The sequence below is a fragment of the Coenobita brevimanus genome, chromosome 98, assembly GCF_032717465.1.
Source record: "Coenobita brevimanus isolate Jiangsu-jjx chromosome 98, ASM3271746v2, whole genome shotgun sequence".
NCBI lineage: Eukaryota > Metazoa > Arthropoda > Malacostraca > Decapoda > Coenobitidae > Coenobita > Coenobita brevimanus.
The window spans coordinates 7834398-7852281 of record NC_137051.1 but is presented as its reverse complement, the minus strand read 5'-3'; the positions used below and the strand labels follow the sequence as shown (position 1 = coordinate 7852281).

At 41.4% G+C, this 17884-nt stretch overlaps 1 protein-coding gene across 2 annotated transcripts in view; it reads right to left on the bottom strand.

Annotated features, from left to right (window-relative positions):
• The window catches only part of LOC145414086 (uncharacterized), a 182417-nt gene that overhangs the window by 16537 nt on the left and 147996 nt on the right, over positions 1 to 17884 (bottom strand). For both annotated transcript variants that reach the window (XM_080283647.1, XM_080283648.1), the window contains exons 7-8: positions 13367 to 13564; positions 4186 to 4503 (exon numbers count right to left, since the gene is read on the bottom strand). In XM_080283647.1, coding sequence (XP_080139773.1) covers positions 4186 to 4503; positions 13367 to 13564 — 516 coding nt within the window. The remainder of the gene's footprint in view (positions 1 to 4185; positions 4504 to 13366; positions 13565 to 17884) is intronic.

Below are 17884 nucleotides of genomic sequence, written 5' to 3'. Positions count from 1 at the left end.
CAACTACCAATTAATATGTCCAGTGACACAGGCTGCACAATCATTTCCATATCATTCATGCTTTCAAAATCTAGGCTCCTCCTCACAAGCAAACAAACAACACATATTTATATTTTTATTTACAGATGTGCTTCAAATATACCTGTGAGATGGACTTAGACTGTGAATAATGAAGTTTAAGAAGGAGTTCTACCCTTTCATGTGCATCTCCTTACATATTTAATTTATCCATTTTAAATTCCTTATCAATTTCTTAGCATCCTCAACTTCCGTATCTTGCTTTCTCCCACACTAATTTCCCACATCCAGCCACCTACTCATTTACATCCTTGGCCTACCATGCCTCCTTGATGACAACTTCCACATCATACACATAATGTCTCTTATGCAATAATATCAACTGTGATATTTTAGCCCTCAACCCCCCCAAGAATAAAAACCATTCAACTGTACTCAGCTTCATTTTCAAGTGAACAAAATAATACTGACATTTTCTGATCTTTATTTTCAGCTTTGGACCTCATATACAGAAAACATTGCATCAGTGCAAGAAACCTGATTCAGAAACTATGTACACTAGTCAGTGAGCTGATACCAAGAAAAAGGAAAATCAAATGAAGAAGGTGAAAAATAAGCAAACAAAATATATAAAAGACAGTCATAATTAAACACAAAGTGTCAACCATCATAGCACTACAGAGTAATATTATAGAATTACAGCACCATTTTGATGTATCCCACACAGTGTGAATATTTTGGATTTGATAATCATAACCAAAGTAGTGATGAATGTTATTACAGTATATTTCAATCTATTTTCATCATATCTGAAGTTTCTATCATCCTCTTCCAGCTCCTCTGACATTATATTTACACACATTTCATCTGGACAGTTTCTAACTTATGCACCTCACAAAGTAAAAATTTTTGGATTTGATAATAATAACCAAAGTATAGTGGTAGGTGGGGACACTCATCATCCACTCACTCAATGTAGTGCTGCTTTGGGTGTCAGTCTTTTCCTCTCTTCCATCCTTCCTCTTCGGTCTTTTTTTCCTTCATTCCTTCCTCCTCCTTCTGCCTTCAGGTGACTCCCTCTTCTGTCTTTCTTTCCTTCTTTCTTTCCTCTTCCTTCTGCCTATGGGTGACTCTACATTAAGTGACAAGCCAATTGGTTTCCTGTACACCAGGAAACCATTTACTATGCTGGGTGGTAACATAAAACCAAATAATGGCACCTGGTGGTTTAGTGGGTAATTAAAGTGCTCCAATCGGATTGAGCCTGTGTAGGTTTATATCCAAGAGGTGGCTAGGGTTTATTGCTCACGTAATGCCACTCAGGGATGAGTGAGGCTGGTCACTCTCATCCTGAACGCCAGGACCAACTTGCCTAGCCCCGGACTCCTACACTCCTCATGGGGCAGCATAGGATTGGATGATGGATGGATGGTTGGATAACCAAAGTTGCAATGAATGTTGTTACATGTTTAAGTCTAATTACATCATCTTTGAAGCTTTTACCATCTTCCAGCTCCTCTGACATTATATTTACATAGGCTTCTTCTGGACAGTTCCTAACTTCTCTATCAAGACAGGGAAATAATTTTAAAACCATCATTATACTAACCAAATTTCTCAATGTTACAAAAGATAAAGCATTTTTTTTTCTTATTAATCCTTCTGGTGCTAATCGGGTCGACTGATCCTTTTTCAGGATTTCACAAGATTCCTAATGTGGGCGATAGAGGGACTTCATGGAAAAACTTGGGACAACATGCTCCATCCCGACTGTGACATATATCCCTTCCAACCAATCAGAACTTAGTGCTGAATAGGTGGGAAGGATGATCCAGGCCCGTACCCATGGTGGGGGGGGGTGCTCCCACGGCCCCCTCGCGTCACCCATCTACCCCACTACCTTTGTTCCCTCTCCCCCTCCCTCACCTCTGACTGCCTCCTGCTCCCTCCCTCACCCTCCCCAACATCCTCCATCACGCCGCTGTGGTTCGCCCCCTTTCCCCCCCCTCCATGTCTCCCTGGGGAGGGTTTTATCTCCCTTACCCACCCTCCACACCCTTGCCTGTCCTCTTTGTCTGGTGACTATGTCTCCCACCTCTATACCCGTGTACGACCCCTCCAGGCCTCTCCCCACCCCACTCCCATCCTCCACCCCCTGTAGTATGCCATATGCTTACAACTCCCCCCCCCTCCCCCGCCTAAAGTATTTTACATCATTGTTACTATTCATGTCACGTGTTTTCATTCATTTCCAGATTACTGTCTGTGTAATTGTATACACCAATGCACGAAACATAGAATGTATGTTTTTTCATGTTTTTTTAAAAGAATTTCCATGTTTTTTGCATGTTTTTTTTGGTGGGAAAAGCATGTTACGTGCACCATTAAGTACCTTCCAAAGGTTTTTTGCATACGCTTATCATTATTTTGCATGCTTTAGCTTTTTTCTCTCTCTTGAAATTCTTATAGATACTTGATTTGACAGCTCTGAGGGGAGGGGAGGGGGAGGAGAGGTGAAGGGAAAGGGGTGAGGGGGAGTGGATGCTGGAGTGTGTGAGTAACACAAAGAAAATGATTTTGCATGCTTTTGCTTATTTTTTTTTTATTTTTTTTTATTTGGACAGTTCCACAGCTATGAGGGAAGGGGATGGGGGGAGGGAAGGTGGGGAGGGGAAAAGTGTTGGGGTGGAAGGGGGTTGGAAGTAAGTGAGGAACACCGACATAATTATTTTGCATGCTATTGTTTGGAAAAAAAAAAATAATAATAATGAGCTGGATATTTCTGAAGGAGAGGGGGGGAGGGAGAGAGGGGGAGAGGAGGAAGAGACGGGGAGTGATAGGAGTGGAAGAAGGTCATGGGAGGGGAGGAATGAGGGAGGAATAGAGTGGGAGCACAAAGAAAACAAGAGTCACGCTGCCTGGAAGGGTAACTTTTTTCAATTTTGACGGGCTATAGCTAACGAACCAGTTGGTCTAAAATGCTTTGGTTTTGGCATAAGGTGTGTAAATTCAAGCTCCAAAACTTGGGCATAACATTTTTTACTTCTGCAAAAGTTGAAAAATCAGCTCCATATACAGTACATATTTTCAAGAAGGTTCGGATGATAGAATTGTGCACCCTAGGGGTTAAGAATGTAAACCTGAAGAATTTAGTTTACCTTCTGTCTTACAGGTGTTAAGAAACTGTTTTCACAACAAGTGCTGGAATGCAGGGTTGTTATGACCTAAACTAACAGGAGAGGAAATAAATAACTAAGCAATAAATTTATGGCCACATGGAGAGGATGGAGAGTGACAGACTGATGAGGAAAGTGTACATGAGTAAGGTCGAGGCCAAGGATGAGATGGAGGGATGGAGTGGTAAGGTATATGAGAGAGGGGGGTGAGAGCTGGGAACAGGGCAACATGGAGGCGATTTGTTTGTGGCCACCCCTTACCGGATTAAGGTGTCTGGCAATAGATAGATAGATAAAAATTTATGATGAGGAGTAGTAAGGAGGTTGGGTACAACATTTTCTTTGGGAGGGATACTATGGTATGGGTCTTACCTGTCAAAGGAGGGGAAAGCAAACATAATGCAAGCTAATGTGCCTGATGGTTTGCAATACTGTAATTAACAACTGGATTGGGCTTATTGAAAAGATTTACAGTATGGTTCCTTAAGGGCATCACAAGAATTTGCCCATCAAACTAGTTAACAGCTAAAAATCAACCTGGAGAACATTCTCAACAAAGGGGGGAGCAGCCATGGGAGGGGAAAGCAAACATTATGCAAATTAATGTGCTTAATGGTTTGCAATACTGCAATAAACAACTGGACTGGGCTTGTTGAAAAGATGTACAGTATGGTTCCTTAAGTGTATCATAAGAAGTTGCCCATCAAACTAGTTAACAATTAAAAATTAACCTGGAGAACACTGTCAACAAAGGGGGGAGCAGAAAATGTGATAATAAAAAATAAATCCTCACTAAAAGGAAACAGAAAATGCATTGTTAAAGAAAGCAAAACAGTCCTCAACAAAGCTTATTTTTTCTGAGTCAAAATCACCTCTAACCAAATGGTGCTTGAATTCTACAATAACTTTATTAAAAAAAAAAAAAAAAAAAAAAAAAAAAAAACACACACACACTCAAAACAACTAAACATCAAGTATGTCCATCACCTACCAAGTTTTTGCTGAGCCTCCTCTTCAAGTGTTAGGCTGGGAGTGATGAGACAGGGGTGGTGCTGCGAGGGTGGTGGGGTTGACATGGGATGATGCTGGGGAGGAGGGGTGGACATAGGATGCAGCTGAGGGTGAGACTGGCTCAGGCTGGTCATCTCTGGCTCCTGCAGCTGAGGAACAGGTGATGGCTGAGGCTGATCTGGTTGCAATTGTATGGGAACTGTTTCCTCCAGACTCTTCTGCTTCTCCAGTTGTTGCTGCTGCCCATTGGTTTGGGGCTCTGCACATGGTTCTTCTATACTGGAGTCATTGCTCAGCACTGGACAAGGGAAGAATGAACATCAAATATTTATGATGAGATAAGAGGATTTTTTTTTTTTTTAATAAGACTAAATCATCACTTACATGAGTTTGAAATCACACATCCCATTTTCATCCCATTCTGCTTAAACTGTTATACGCCAAGTTGCATGAAGCTGAGTACTTTTTATTAAAAAAACATGCAAACATTTTCAAATCTAAAGCAGCTAACTGTCGCATACAAAAGCAGGGAGTATTTCTGGAAAAAAAAAAAAAAAAAAAGTATTCTAATATAGAGTAGATACCCTAGCTATACAGCTAAGGTGTTAACTTGCCATTCCATGTACTGAATAAGTGGAATCTGCATAACTCTGCCTCCTTAACTCATTATGAAAAACATCATCAAATACAGTAAAAGTCCTATCATTCAGCAACTTCAGGACCAAGCAGGTGCTGAAAGAGCAGAAACTACTGGATGACCAGAAAAACCTGCCAAAAAGTATCTAGCAATCATGGCCAGCCACCCCAATGCATTCACAGTGTTTAGCAAGTATTATTGGTCAACCTTAAGCACTAAACATTTAATAAGCAACTTATGTTTAATGTATTTAATGATACACTACACATGAACTTACCTTAACCCCTATGCATCAACTGACGTGTATAGCCACATGCGTATTCCCGCCACACTTTGAACCCGCGACCATTTTCAATGACAACCACAGGATTGGTAGGTACCCTAGGTACCCCACCGACATGCAGCTCAGTCTGTACATGGCACTGGTAGAATGGAGAGTGATGTCTTCCTCATCCTCCTCATCCAATTCCACTCCCCCATGCACAGGGCCGATTGCATCATTGACCCTTGAGAAAGTTCTGCCCTTACCACCGGAGAAAGGGCTCAGTAACAGTGCCAATGATCATGCCTTGGACGATACACTGTCCTCATGTACTCTCAGTGGAAGTACTTCTTCAGAAGAGAGAAAAAGTTATCACGTCGAGAGTGAACTCTCTCGTCCTTCAGTCCCTTCCTGCTTTCAGATGCCTGAAAAGGCTCTCAAACTGTTGCAGTGGAGGGCAGGGCCTTCAACAGTGACGAATTCACTGAAGAAGAGGTTAATGGCCCAGCATACCAGGCAGGTGAGCGTGGAGTTGGCGGTCATCTGGGAAAAAACACAGACATGCTGTTTCACCACCGCTCTTGCAGCCTGCTTGCCACCGTTTTGTCCTCAAACGTCCAATGTCACCTCAGCCTACTACTCTGAGGGCCAAATCAACACAACTGGGCTCTTTAGGAGTGGAATTTTCCACATGGGCCCCACATGGTGTGACTCAGCAGGCAGCGTCTCCCCAGGGAAGCCCCACGTCAGGTGAGTCATCACCCTTATACTCCCCCACCTCCCACACCTCTCCCTCTCCTTCCCCCGCACCCCCTGCCCGTGGGTGTGCATGCACTCAGAAAAGATGTGCTGGCCATGGAAAACGGCCTATTCTACCAGGTGTCGGCAGATTTGATACCTTTGTGTGGGAGGAAGGAGCAGACTTGAGCCCTCTGTGCCTGTTGCTGATAAGGATGGGGCAGGTGTTCAGGAGGATCAGCTTCCCCCCAGGCCCTGAACTATAAGAAATATTTTTAGGGCAATATTTACCACTGCCATAATGCAGTACCTGGTGGAGGAAATTCATTTCCACCAGGCTATGAGTGTGCGGTGGCTGGATGTGGCTGCCAGCGAAAGCAAGCATATAAGGGACTGGATACCTGTGGAGGTGGGGGAGTTGTTTGTTTGGCTAGCCCTGACAATGCTGATGGCACACGTAAGAAAACATGTGCTCCATGACTATTGGTAGGTTGATGAACTCATGGGCATACCTGTCTCCGGTAAATATAGGGCCCGTGACAGATAGCTGGCAATCTTACAGTTCCTCCACTTCAACAGAATTATGGGCCTGCACCGAATGACAGGTTATGGAAAATTACACCTATCCTGACCATGCTCAAAGAGTCATTTTCCAGGGTTTTCCGTCTGTTTCAGAAAGTGGTTATTGACGAGTTGTTGGTGTTATTCCGGGGCAGGTTGGCATTCATTCAGTATGTACCATCCAAGCATCACTGCTTTGTACTAAAATTCTTTGTCCTTTGTGACTGCAAAACTGGATATGTGCTTGATGCGATAGTTTATTCGGCTACGGATGTTGATATACCTAGTGATAATCCTCACGGTTCCTCGGCATCAGTCGTGAAAGTGCTGATGGAAAGATATTTCAACAAGCACCACATTCTGTAAACCAATAATTATTACACAGCCCCAGCACTGACCAAGTATTTGCTTGAACACGGTACTGGGACCTGTGGAAGTGTCTGGGCAAACAGAAAAAAATTCCCTGAATTCCCAGCAAATACAGAGACAGGTGCCCTCCTTACCAAGAAATGTGACAACATATTAGCCCTTCTCTGGCATGACAAGATACAGGTTAACATGTTGTAAACAGTACACAAGGGTGTGTTTGAGGAAACAGGAAAGACAGACTACAGGACTGGGGAACCCGTGTTCAAGCCTGATACTATCAATGACTAAAATATCAACATGCGGCTTTTTGATAAGTCAGACACGGAGATTGGTGAGGTTGATTGCCTTCGTAAGTCCTGCTGGTGGAACGAGAAGGCGTTTTTACACCTTGATATCGTCGTCCTGAACAGTTTCATACTGTTCAAGGAGGTTGTCAAGAAACCTCTCTCTCTATGAGAGTTTGAGAGACAGCTTGCACCCGAACTCCTTGAAAAGTATTCAACTGCACAGGTGCCAGGTGTGTGGCGGGGGATGCAATGCCTACAGTTGACAGGCTAAGCTGTGCTGACTATCTGCAATGGCACAGACTGGTAGAGATTGGCCGTACCACTGCAGGTCATCAAGTGTACAGGTGGTGCCACATCTGCAACACCACCTAATGCAGTCCCCCTGCATGAAAAGAGTCAGCATACCAATGTGCGGAGTGCACGGTCCCCCTATGCCCTAAATGTTTTAGCGAGTAGCACTCCAAGTGTGAGTACTGAGCAGGTGTTTGGGAAATTGTAAATAGTAAACAAGTATACACAAGTGTGTTATTTTTTATACATAAGTGAAATGTAAGATATTATAAGTTATATCTAGTAAATGTTATGATAAGTGTTTTATAATAAGTTTTACAAGTGCAATGCAATAAATGTTACTGTTTATGGTTATTTGTGAAACAATGATTGGAAATACCTTAAGTAACCCTACCTACTACATGAAAGAAAACCCTGAGTGAGCGGGCAAGAAAGAGAATGACCTGGTTGGCTATACAGTAACTAAATTTTTTCCCTCATCACTCAGAAAATAATCGTGAATATGTGAGAATAAGCATACCTGTGATGTGAAGTACAAAAAATGTAAGTTGTGTATAACATTAGTAATATTTTCACAACACCCCTGATTAGTACAAATAGTCACAATTTTAGTACAAGTAATTACATCATACTCAGCCATACTGCATGAAACAGTCACAGCATTTACTTCTCAAAGTGCAATTACCTGTAATCGTGGTCAAGTGCAAGTATAAGTGATGTAGTAGAGGGAAATTATTGTATCTGATGCATAAAGTAAGTACAGAAAATCAAAGAGCTATTCTTTTCCCACACACCCAAGGGGCATAGTGGCACTATGAAACAGGCAGAAAACCCCATGGGGAGCCACATGAACAGGGTGATGACTCATCCTTACAACAGTGAGTAAGGAAAAATCGAAGATTGAGTGGAAAATTCCAGTTTTCCTCGAAGGAAGCCCAGGCAGTGTTATCAACACCACTCCAATCAGAGCTGCCAACACTAGCCAGCGAGTCCAAGGTCACTGTAAGTGGCGCGCTCTTGGAAACAGCCCATCAAAACACGGAAAACCAGTCATCTTTAACCCGCCGACTCCCGTTGACGTATATGTATGTCCACACGTGTTGTCACTGTGACTCTTGTTGATATATATAAACGCACAGCAATTGCAAGGTCCCTAATTTGCAAAATTTTCAAATTTTGCACGTTATTTTTGGTACGTATACACGGGACACCTTCCTCTACAAGATGCTAGGCAGGGTCAATGCCTTACCCCGCATGACCTCCCCTCCTCCGCACGCCATTGTCTTGGCAATTCACCTGTTACCAGTGACCTGGCCAGTAAAGACATGTCGTGCCACTGTACGAAATTCAAGGCCAGAGTGATTCCTCAATCGATGACAATGTGGAGGACAAAGTTTACGTAGCATTAGAGGAAGAAACAGTCAGAAATGATGATCAGGTAATGTCGCCAAAAAAGGTCAGGTATGTTGATGTGTTTGGTGAGTGAAACAATGCATATATTGCCTATATTACTGAGTGAAAACCAATATACTCTCGTACTACTGTATTTAGTGCTAGGGTAACTATCAGTATTCAGAAGTTATCCCCTAAAGTTGGAGTCATCCACCAAATGAATTTTTCCCCATATGTTATGTGTATCAATTACTGCGATATCAAATAGTGCATGCTCGCACATCCACCATAAAGGCATGTTAATTGGGACCATGTGTTTAAATAAATAAATAAATAAATAAATACTGTAAATATATATATATCAATCAATCAATCAATCATTTCCTGTGGCACCCTCGGGGATGCATAGGGCCTCGATGAACTCACACCACCACATCCTATCTTGTGCTAACTCCTCAAGATCTCCCCAACACTCATCTCCAGCTTCCCGTCTCATTGTCCTCACCCACGTCTCTTTTGGCCTTCCTCTACCTCTCCTACCAAGTGCCACCCACCCTGGTGTACCTCGTACTATTCCCTGTCTCCTATACACATGTTCTAGCCACTTCCATCGTGAGAATCTAACATATTCATCGATCGGCTGCACTCCCGTTATTTCTCTAATTCTACTATTTGGTATCCTTTCCCATCACTTAACTCCTAATATTCTTCTAAGTGCTTTATTTTCAAACACCAAGAATTTATTTTCCATAGTCACTGTGCTGTACCAAGACTCGTGTCCATAAATTAAGATACTCCTAACCATTACCTTATAAAGTTTGATTTTTGTATGCACAGAGAAATTGTTATTATTCCAAATATTTTTAAGCATTCCCATTGCCTGATTAGCCTTCTTTAACCTTTCCTCGAATTCAAAGTTCAAAGAACCATCCTTGGCTAAATAAGTACCTAAATATTTAAACCTATCAACTTGCTTTACAACCATACCTCCAATTACACATTCCTGCGCATTTTCCATATTCATATTGATTATTTCAGTTTTTCCACAATTAATAACCAAACCCACCTTGTGACCTTCACTCACCAAACAGTCCAACACTCTCTGCATCTCTTCTGGCCCATCACAAATCAAAACTATATCATCTGCATAATCTAAATCCAAAAGTTTCCTGTTCTCTCCCCAAAGTATACCTGCACCGGTTTCTGTTCCAACGCGTTTCATAATGTAATTAATGACCAATATAAATAGTAAAGGCGATAGAACACCACCTTGAATTACTCCGGACTTGACTTCAAACGAATCACTCAGACAACCATCAACCATCACTTTACAAAATGTGTCCCCATGCATGTTCATAATGACCCTCACAAACTCCTCTGGTATTCCATAATGTCTCATGATCTTCCCCATAGTCTCTCTCGAAACACTATCAAAAGCCTTTTCAAAATCAACAAAACAAAGACTTAACGGCACTCTCATTTCATTAACTTGCTGCATCAAATGCCTAACTATAAAGATCTGATCATTGCAACCACGTCCCTTTCTAAAACCAGCCTGTTCATCCCTCAGAATACCCTCAACCACTGGCTCCAACCTATTTAACAACACTCTACTGAAAACTTTCAAAGCTATCGGTGACAAAGAGATTCCCCTCCAATTACCACATTCACTCAGGTCTCCCTTCTTCGGAACTTTAACAATTACACCATTCTTCCAAACTGATGGTAGTAACCCCGTCACCCATATCTTATTGAATAGCTTGGTCAAGATCATTATTAATCTATCCCCCTTCACTTTCAACATTTCCGGAAATAAACCATCCTCCCATGGTGCCTTATCATTCTTTAACTGTTTTACTGCTTTCTCCACTTCTGCAAGCCTCAACTCTCCTGTTTCTATATTTAAATCTTCCTGAGCAGACGGTATATCCTCTTCTGGTGGTATTGGTCTATTAAGAACTGTCTCAAAATGCTCTTTCCATCTATTTTTAATATCTCCATCTTTGGTCAATAAATTTCCTTCCCTGTCTCTAACTGGTATTTCCTTGCGTTTACCTGCATTACCACTCAGTTCTCTAATCGATTCATATGCTATTCTTTGACTCTGTCCATCATTTTTGTTTATTAAGATTTCAGTCTCTGCAACCTTTTCATCCACACATCTTCTTTTATCTCTCCTAGCTAACCTTCTTACTTCTGAATTCAAACTCCAGTACGCAGCTCTTGCTAATTCAATCTCTTGTTCATCAACGCATTGCATCTCACTCCTCAATTTAGCCTCACCTCTCTTTTTTATCATATCCCACGTTTCCTCTGATATCCATTTCTTTCTCCTGAAGCTATGTCTCCTTCCAATCGTACATTTAGCAGTCTCATGCAAAACTTTGTTCACATCCTCCCACATCTCATCTACACTTCTCTCCCCCTCTTCCAACGTTTCCAACACCAAAAACCTATTTCTGCATTCTAATCTGAATTCCTCCTTTTCTTCTCCTTCCCTTCTAAGCTTAACAATATCGTATCTACCAACACCAGATTTTTCCTTCTTCTGATTTTTAAGTTTAAACCTTATTTTTGCAATGCTGAGTTGATGGTCACTACCAATATCCGCTCCCCGTTTAACATGAACATCTAGCAGAGAACTAATATGCCTCCTACTGATAGCGATGTGATCAATCTGATTTTTATATTTTCCACACGGTGACACCCAAGTTGTCTTGTGTATATTGCAATGCTGAAAGAGTGTGCCCCCGATGACTAAGTCATTTGCTAGACAGAAGCTTCCAAACCTCACTCCGTTTTCACTCATCCTACTACCAACTCCCATCTTACCCATACATGCCTCAAATCCCTCATTTGAACAGCCCATTACTGCATTAAAGTCTCCAACGCAGATCAAAACATCATGTCTAGGTACCCTTCCTACTCCTTCTTGCAACTTTTCATAAAATGTGTCTTTTCTTTCATCGAGTGCATCATTAGTAGGTGCATAACACACAAACAGACTGATGTTGCCATGATTTGATTTAAACCGTGCGTATAACAATCGCTCATCTATAGGATCACACTCACATAAAGCCTTATTTGCCTTACAACCCAGCAACAATCCTACTCCCTGATAATGCATTCCGTCCTGTCGACCAGATATCAATAAACGTATACCATCCTCCAAATCCAACTTATCGACTCCAGTTAATCTAGTTTCTGTCAGAGCACAAATATCAAGTCCGTAATTTTGAAAAACCTTCACTAACTCATCGATTTTACCATCATGATTTAGCGTTCTCACATTCCAGAGAGATAGACAGATAGACAGATAAAGCCAGGATTCCGGGGGCTTCAATGGTGAGTGAATGGAAGCGTGGCACATTGGATTGGGCAAATTTGGGCTGTCTCGACACTGCTGCTCCTCACCTTGCCCTGGGGTGGGAAGGGAAGTCTGGATGATGATGATGATGATGATAACACATATATGTATATATATATATATATATATACATGTATATATATATATATATATTTTTATCCATCCATTCATCCATCATCCAATCCTACGTTGCCTCATGAGAAGCATAGGAGCCCGGGGCTAGGCAAGTTGGTCCTGACATTTAAGATGAGAGTGACCAGCCTCACTCATCCCTGAGTGGCATTACGTGAGCAATAACCCAACCACCCCTTGGATATAAACCATCACCGGCTCAATCCGATTGGAGAGCCACAATTACCCACCAAACCACCAGGCGCCAAAAATATAAATATAAATATATATACTGTATATATATATATATATATATATATATATATATATATATATATATATATATATATATATATATCATCTCATCTCATCAGCCGTTTGAGTATCCACTGCAGGACCAGCCTATCCCTACCGAAGTCGGGACGATACAGCCAATGTATCTCTACCAAGTGGCTTAGGCTGTCTGGTAGAGACTGTATGTAGGGTGAGAAGTGCTTGTAAGTGTAATTGTTGTGTTGGAGTGGCTTTGGATGTGTGTGTAGTCTGTGAACCAAGTGTAATCGGCCTGCGCATTCCGACTGGGTGCAAACATACTTTACAGTATGCGACACTGGTTCAACCACAGCACCCCTTGTGTCCGGCAATGCAGTACGTGGCATGAAGAACGCTCCCAATGTTTATTACCCTGGCGGGGCGCGAACCCTCGTTCTTCAGTGTACGAAAACGCACACTTTACCACTGTACCACAGAGGCTCCATATATACCGGTATATATATATATATATATATATATATATATATATATATATATTATATATATATATATATACCGGTATATATATATATATATATATATATATATATATATAGGGTAATGCTTTGACTTACAAGGTTCTTGTTTAAGTGAAGTTTTCCCAGGTCTCAAAAATTGTTTAAGTAGAGCTGCCTGCTTAAGACTTTTCAAACAAAATATCTACAAGCCACGCCACACCATATATTTGTCAAAGTGACAAATATGAGTATGTACCAAGCAAATGATAACAAACTTAAGTGAAATGAGTACAACCCACTGAAAAACTTACAAGAAAAATCTCTGTCGATTCTATCATGTCATTTTATCACTCAATTTTCCACCCATCTCACTAACCTGAAGCATTGGGTGTTGTGATGTCACAAGCTTCAAGTGCCTGTCTGGCCTCTTTCTCCTCCATCTCTTCCAGCTCCTTCATCTGGTTCTCAAGGAGTGCCTGTTTTTGCTTCTGTTTCTTTTTCAACTTCTTCTTCTTGTTTTTGGACATCTTGGCATTAGGGTCAGGCCCAGCATAGTGCTTGGGTGCTGTGCTCACTGTTGGAATGAAACAGCATAACTTTAAGTAAGCAGAGGTACACTACTTACACCAAATATTTAAGTGCAATTAACACACATACTATAATCATGCCAATGTATCTTGTCTTTACTCTTATGGTGTAATGAGAAACATGTCATGTGTGGCTGTGAAATGAAAAATTTCCTCAACCTCCTCAGATGCCAAGTACAACTGTCATTCTTTCTACACATTTCAACAAGTTCAGTAAGCTGACTAATTAATGCAGACCATCAGCTACCTACTTCATGGGCACTGCAACTTACATTTGCTTACTAAAAAAAAAAGAAGGGGGGGGGGGAGTCAATGGAACAAAAAATTAAGGGTATAACCACAGTGACAACAACACCCGTCAAGCAGGAGGTCTGCTGAACAAAATAAAATTAATACCATTAACAGCATCTGATGACAGGCAACTGAATTCATCATATCAATTACGAAGGCTTCATTATGCTTGCATGCATTGGCCTTGATCACTGAATGGTGGCTCTCCATGCTGCTCAACCTCTTGCAGCCTCACTATTCAGTCCCTTATCCCTGAGGTCATACTCTGTGACCTCATCCCAGGACTTTTTGGTCTGCCTCTTGCAACCCTACCCCTGACATTCTCACTTCTCACCTTCTGCACCCAATTATCATCCTCCAGCCTCTCAACATGCCTAAATCATCCCAATCTACCCTTCCTCATCACAACACCAATGCATCCCAGTCCAATCCTTCCTCTCAACTCTTCAGTTATAATCCTAGTCCCCCAGTTCTCACATTCAAGGATGCACAACACATCCATCTTATCATTTCTGTATATCTTGAGCCAACGAATATCCTCTTCCTTTACTGACCATGTCTCACTATCATAAACCATTACACTCCTAACACATGCCACACACAAAGATTCCTTAGCACAGAGGAAGAGCCCTCTCAGTGTTGGGAGAGGCAACAGCTCCCTGAACTTCCTCCACTCACTCTTTACCACAGTGCTAGCTCTAGCCCCACAACCAGTACATAACATATCCTCTAAATAACAGAACATCTCCACACACCAAAAAAAAATCAAGCAATATCAATCTTTTCATATCATGCAGTCTCTACATGTTTTCTCCAACACACTGCACATTAAATCTTTATTATTTCGCAATCTACCTCTAATAATAACACATCTCTTATGCAACCACTTGACACATTTCTTATGCACCCACTTATCACAAACCCTGCATAAGATGGAGTATCATCCCACATCATGCAGTCTCTACATGCTCTCTCCAACACACTGCACATTAACTCTTTATTATTTCACAGTCTACCTCTAATACTAACACATCTCTTATGTACCCACTTGACACATTTCTTATGCACCCACTTATCACAAACCTGCATAAAATGGAGTAACTTCCCACATCCTTGTGGAAAACTGCACATGGCCACACTCCCTCTGCTCTGACAGTATTGTTACCAGCCTCAAATATCATCACTATTGTTTTATCTGCATGTACTCTCAAACCCTTGCACCTCATTCCATCTCTCCATTATCTAAATCTTTCCTCGACCTCCCTTTCATTCTCTGCAATCAATACCAAGTCATCAACATACATCTCCCATGGGAGTCCATTTCTGATGTCATGTGAGAGAGCTTGAATAAAATCAATGGAAAATTACCAACCACTCCCCTTAGTGACATTATATGATTAAACAATCTCCTGTCACCTCATGATAATCAATGCTTTGTGCATGTCCAAGCTTTTACAAGAGCATTCTCACAGCACTGTTACCCCAACAAACTCTAACCACTAGAGGGTACAACCAATATCAGAATGTCTGATGAATGATGAAGAGCGTGGCTAGTCAATACTGGAAAGCAGGGGATATGAGGGAACAACTGTTTGTAGTGAGGCAAATAGGAAGCATGCAGGAAAGACAGCTTGTATGATCATTATGTGTTTTATGGATATGAGAAAAATTTTAACCATTTGAAGGAGAAAGTAAGGAAAGTACTGCATCTGATGAAGTGGAGGGAAAATGAATGACTGCAGCAATGAAGCTTTTACAAGTGTAGTTTGAAAAATATAGCAGATGGCAGTTTAAGTAAGAAGTTCAATATGCTGGAATGAGATACCCCATCCTCTGGCAGAAAAAAGTAATCATCATCCTAATCACCATCATCATCATTAGGGCAGTTGTCAGTCATTGTAAGTGCCCTAAAAATGATGATAATGATGATGATGATGTGATAATGTAAAAATGTTATTCATAGTTACCCGGATGGATTCTGATAGGAAAATGCAATGACGAAGAATCAGTAGGAAAATGCTAATAAAAGATAAGTAATGGGCCATTTGAAAACTGATGCATGTAAATGATGCTCTGCAATTTACTAAAAGTGAAAAGAAATCTACTTTCAGAAGTGCACAGTTTTGTGTCAAGCAAATTGATACATACCAAATGTGCAAGTAAATGGAGAGATTCTTAGAACTATTATAATCCATTTATCCATCCATGCATCATCCAATCATTTACTATCAAGGTTAGACATCCATCACTCTGTCCAACATTCAAACCTTTACTACCGGGGCTAAGCCACTTAGTCCATAGAGTTAAGGCATGAGTGACTACTCATTTTTTTTATTGAGGTGAAGATGCACCTGACAGGTTGGTGATGACTGACTGAATGCAACAAGTGTGAATAGCATCTTTGTATTTGGGATAGTAAATAACTTTTTATTCACATTACAGGCAATTATCTGAGATACAACAATGTTATTCGGACATGCTGCATTCAGCCAATCATCACCAACCTGTCAAATGCATCTTTGCCTCGATAAAGAAAAACTGAGTATAGCCGTTTGCTTGACTGATATTACGCAAATCAACAGGCTCCATTCAGCAGTAGGATTTAAACCTTAATGGGTCACATCCAAGGGGCACCTTAGCTTGTCAGAATATCAGGCATCCATTTATTGGTAGTACAGTGGCCTCACATCCAACATGAGTTTTTTACTAATTGCCTTTAATATGGTTGACACTCAGAAAAAAAAAAAAAAAAAAAAGTTTGGTACGGAACATTTATATTAGTTTGGTTTGTTTCTACATAAGTGTGTGTGTGTGTGTGTGTGTGTGTGTGTGTGTGTGTGTGTGTGTGTGTGTTTTTTTTTTGAGGGAGAGGTCTGTTATTCTGAGGAGTTTCAGGAGAGGTGATGAGCCAGTGAGAACATGCACAGGCCAGGTGAGGCACAGTGGCTAATCAAAACAATCGCTTACACATGACATCATTGGGTGTCATGTCTCCCTGTGCTCTCCAGTGTTAATGCCATAACAGCATGTTGAGACCAACTTGCAGGAAAGCTCCCATTAACAAATGATGAAAATTTCATGAGAAGGATTATTTTTCATAACTGTATAATGGAAGCGTGACCCACTGAACTGGGCAAACTCGGGCTGTCTTGACACTGCTACTCCTCATCCTGCCCTAGAATGGGAAAGGAGGTCCGAATGATGATGATGATGATAGGAGAGCAACGCCATTAGAAGTAGGCTGCGAAATAATGCTGATTTTGTGTATGCAGTGTCAAGGACAGCATGAATGGACTGATCTTGCTGGAGGGTCTCTTGAGTGTAGGGAGGAGCAAGCAACATTGGGTCTGGTTAGTACTTGGATGGGTGACTGCCTGGGAACACCAGATGCTGTTGGCATAACGTTCTCCCTACGTGTCAAGTGGGGTTGGTGGAGGATTAGTGCCCCTCCCTGTAAAACAATAAACTCTAAGCCCTTGGCCACCCCGTTTGGGATACATGGCGTCTGGCAATGAATGAATGAATGAATGAATGTTATGTAGTGGAAGCTGGGCTGTAAAGTAGCTCTGTTTCTATGGTAAGAAATGGCTGGATGAAGTTTAGGGCTCTCCCTCCATGCTAAGGGATCCTTGTACAGTAGAGTTGTGATTTACACAAAGAAACAACTATCTTACAATAACACAGGCATTTAATTTTTCCCATAATTATTTAATAGCATGGTAATACCACTCAATTGCGAAAGAGAAACTGTGGGAAATGGGTGCATTTAGGTATTGGATTTCCTGATACAACTCGTGTTATGCTTTTGTCAGTCACTAATTGGCTTCCTCAACCCAACACAACCCACATGACCCAAGTCCCATACCACCTGCCACAGCCTGCCTCAGTGTTGTGTGGAAGTTCGCTGTGATGAGAAGTTCATTTGCTTATTTCCTTGCTCCTTATTTCCTCTCAGAACTCTGAGCATGTGGTTCCAAACTAACTTTAGTTATGCCTAAGCACCCTGAAAGTGCTAT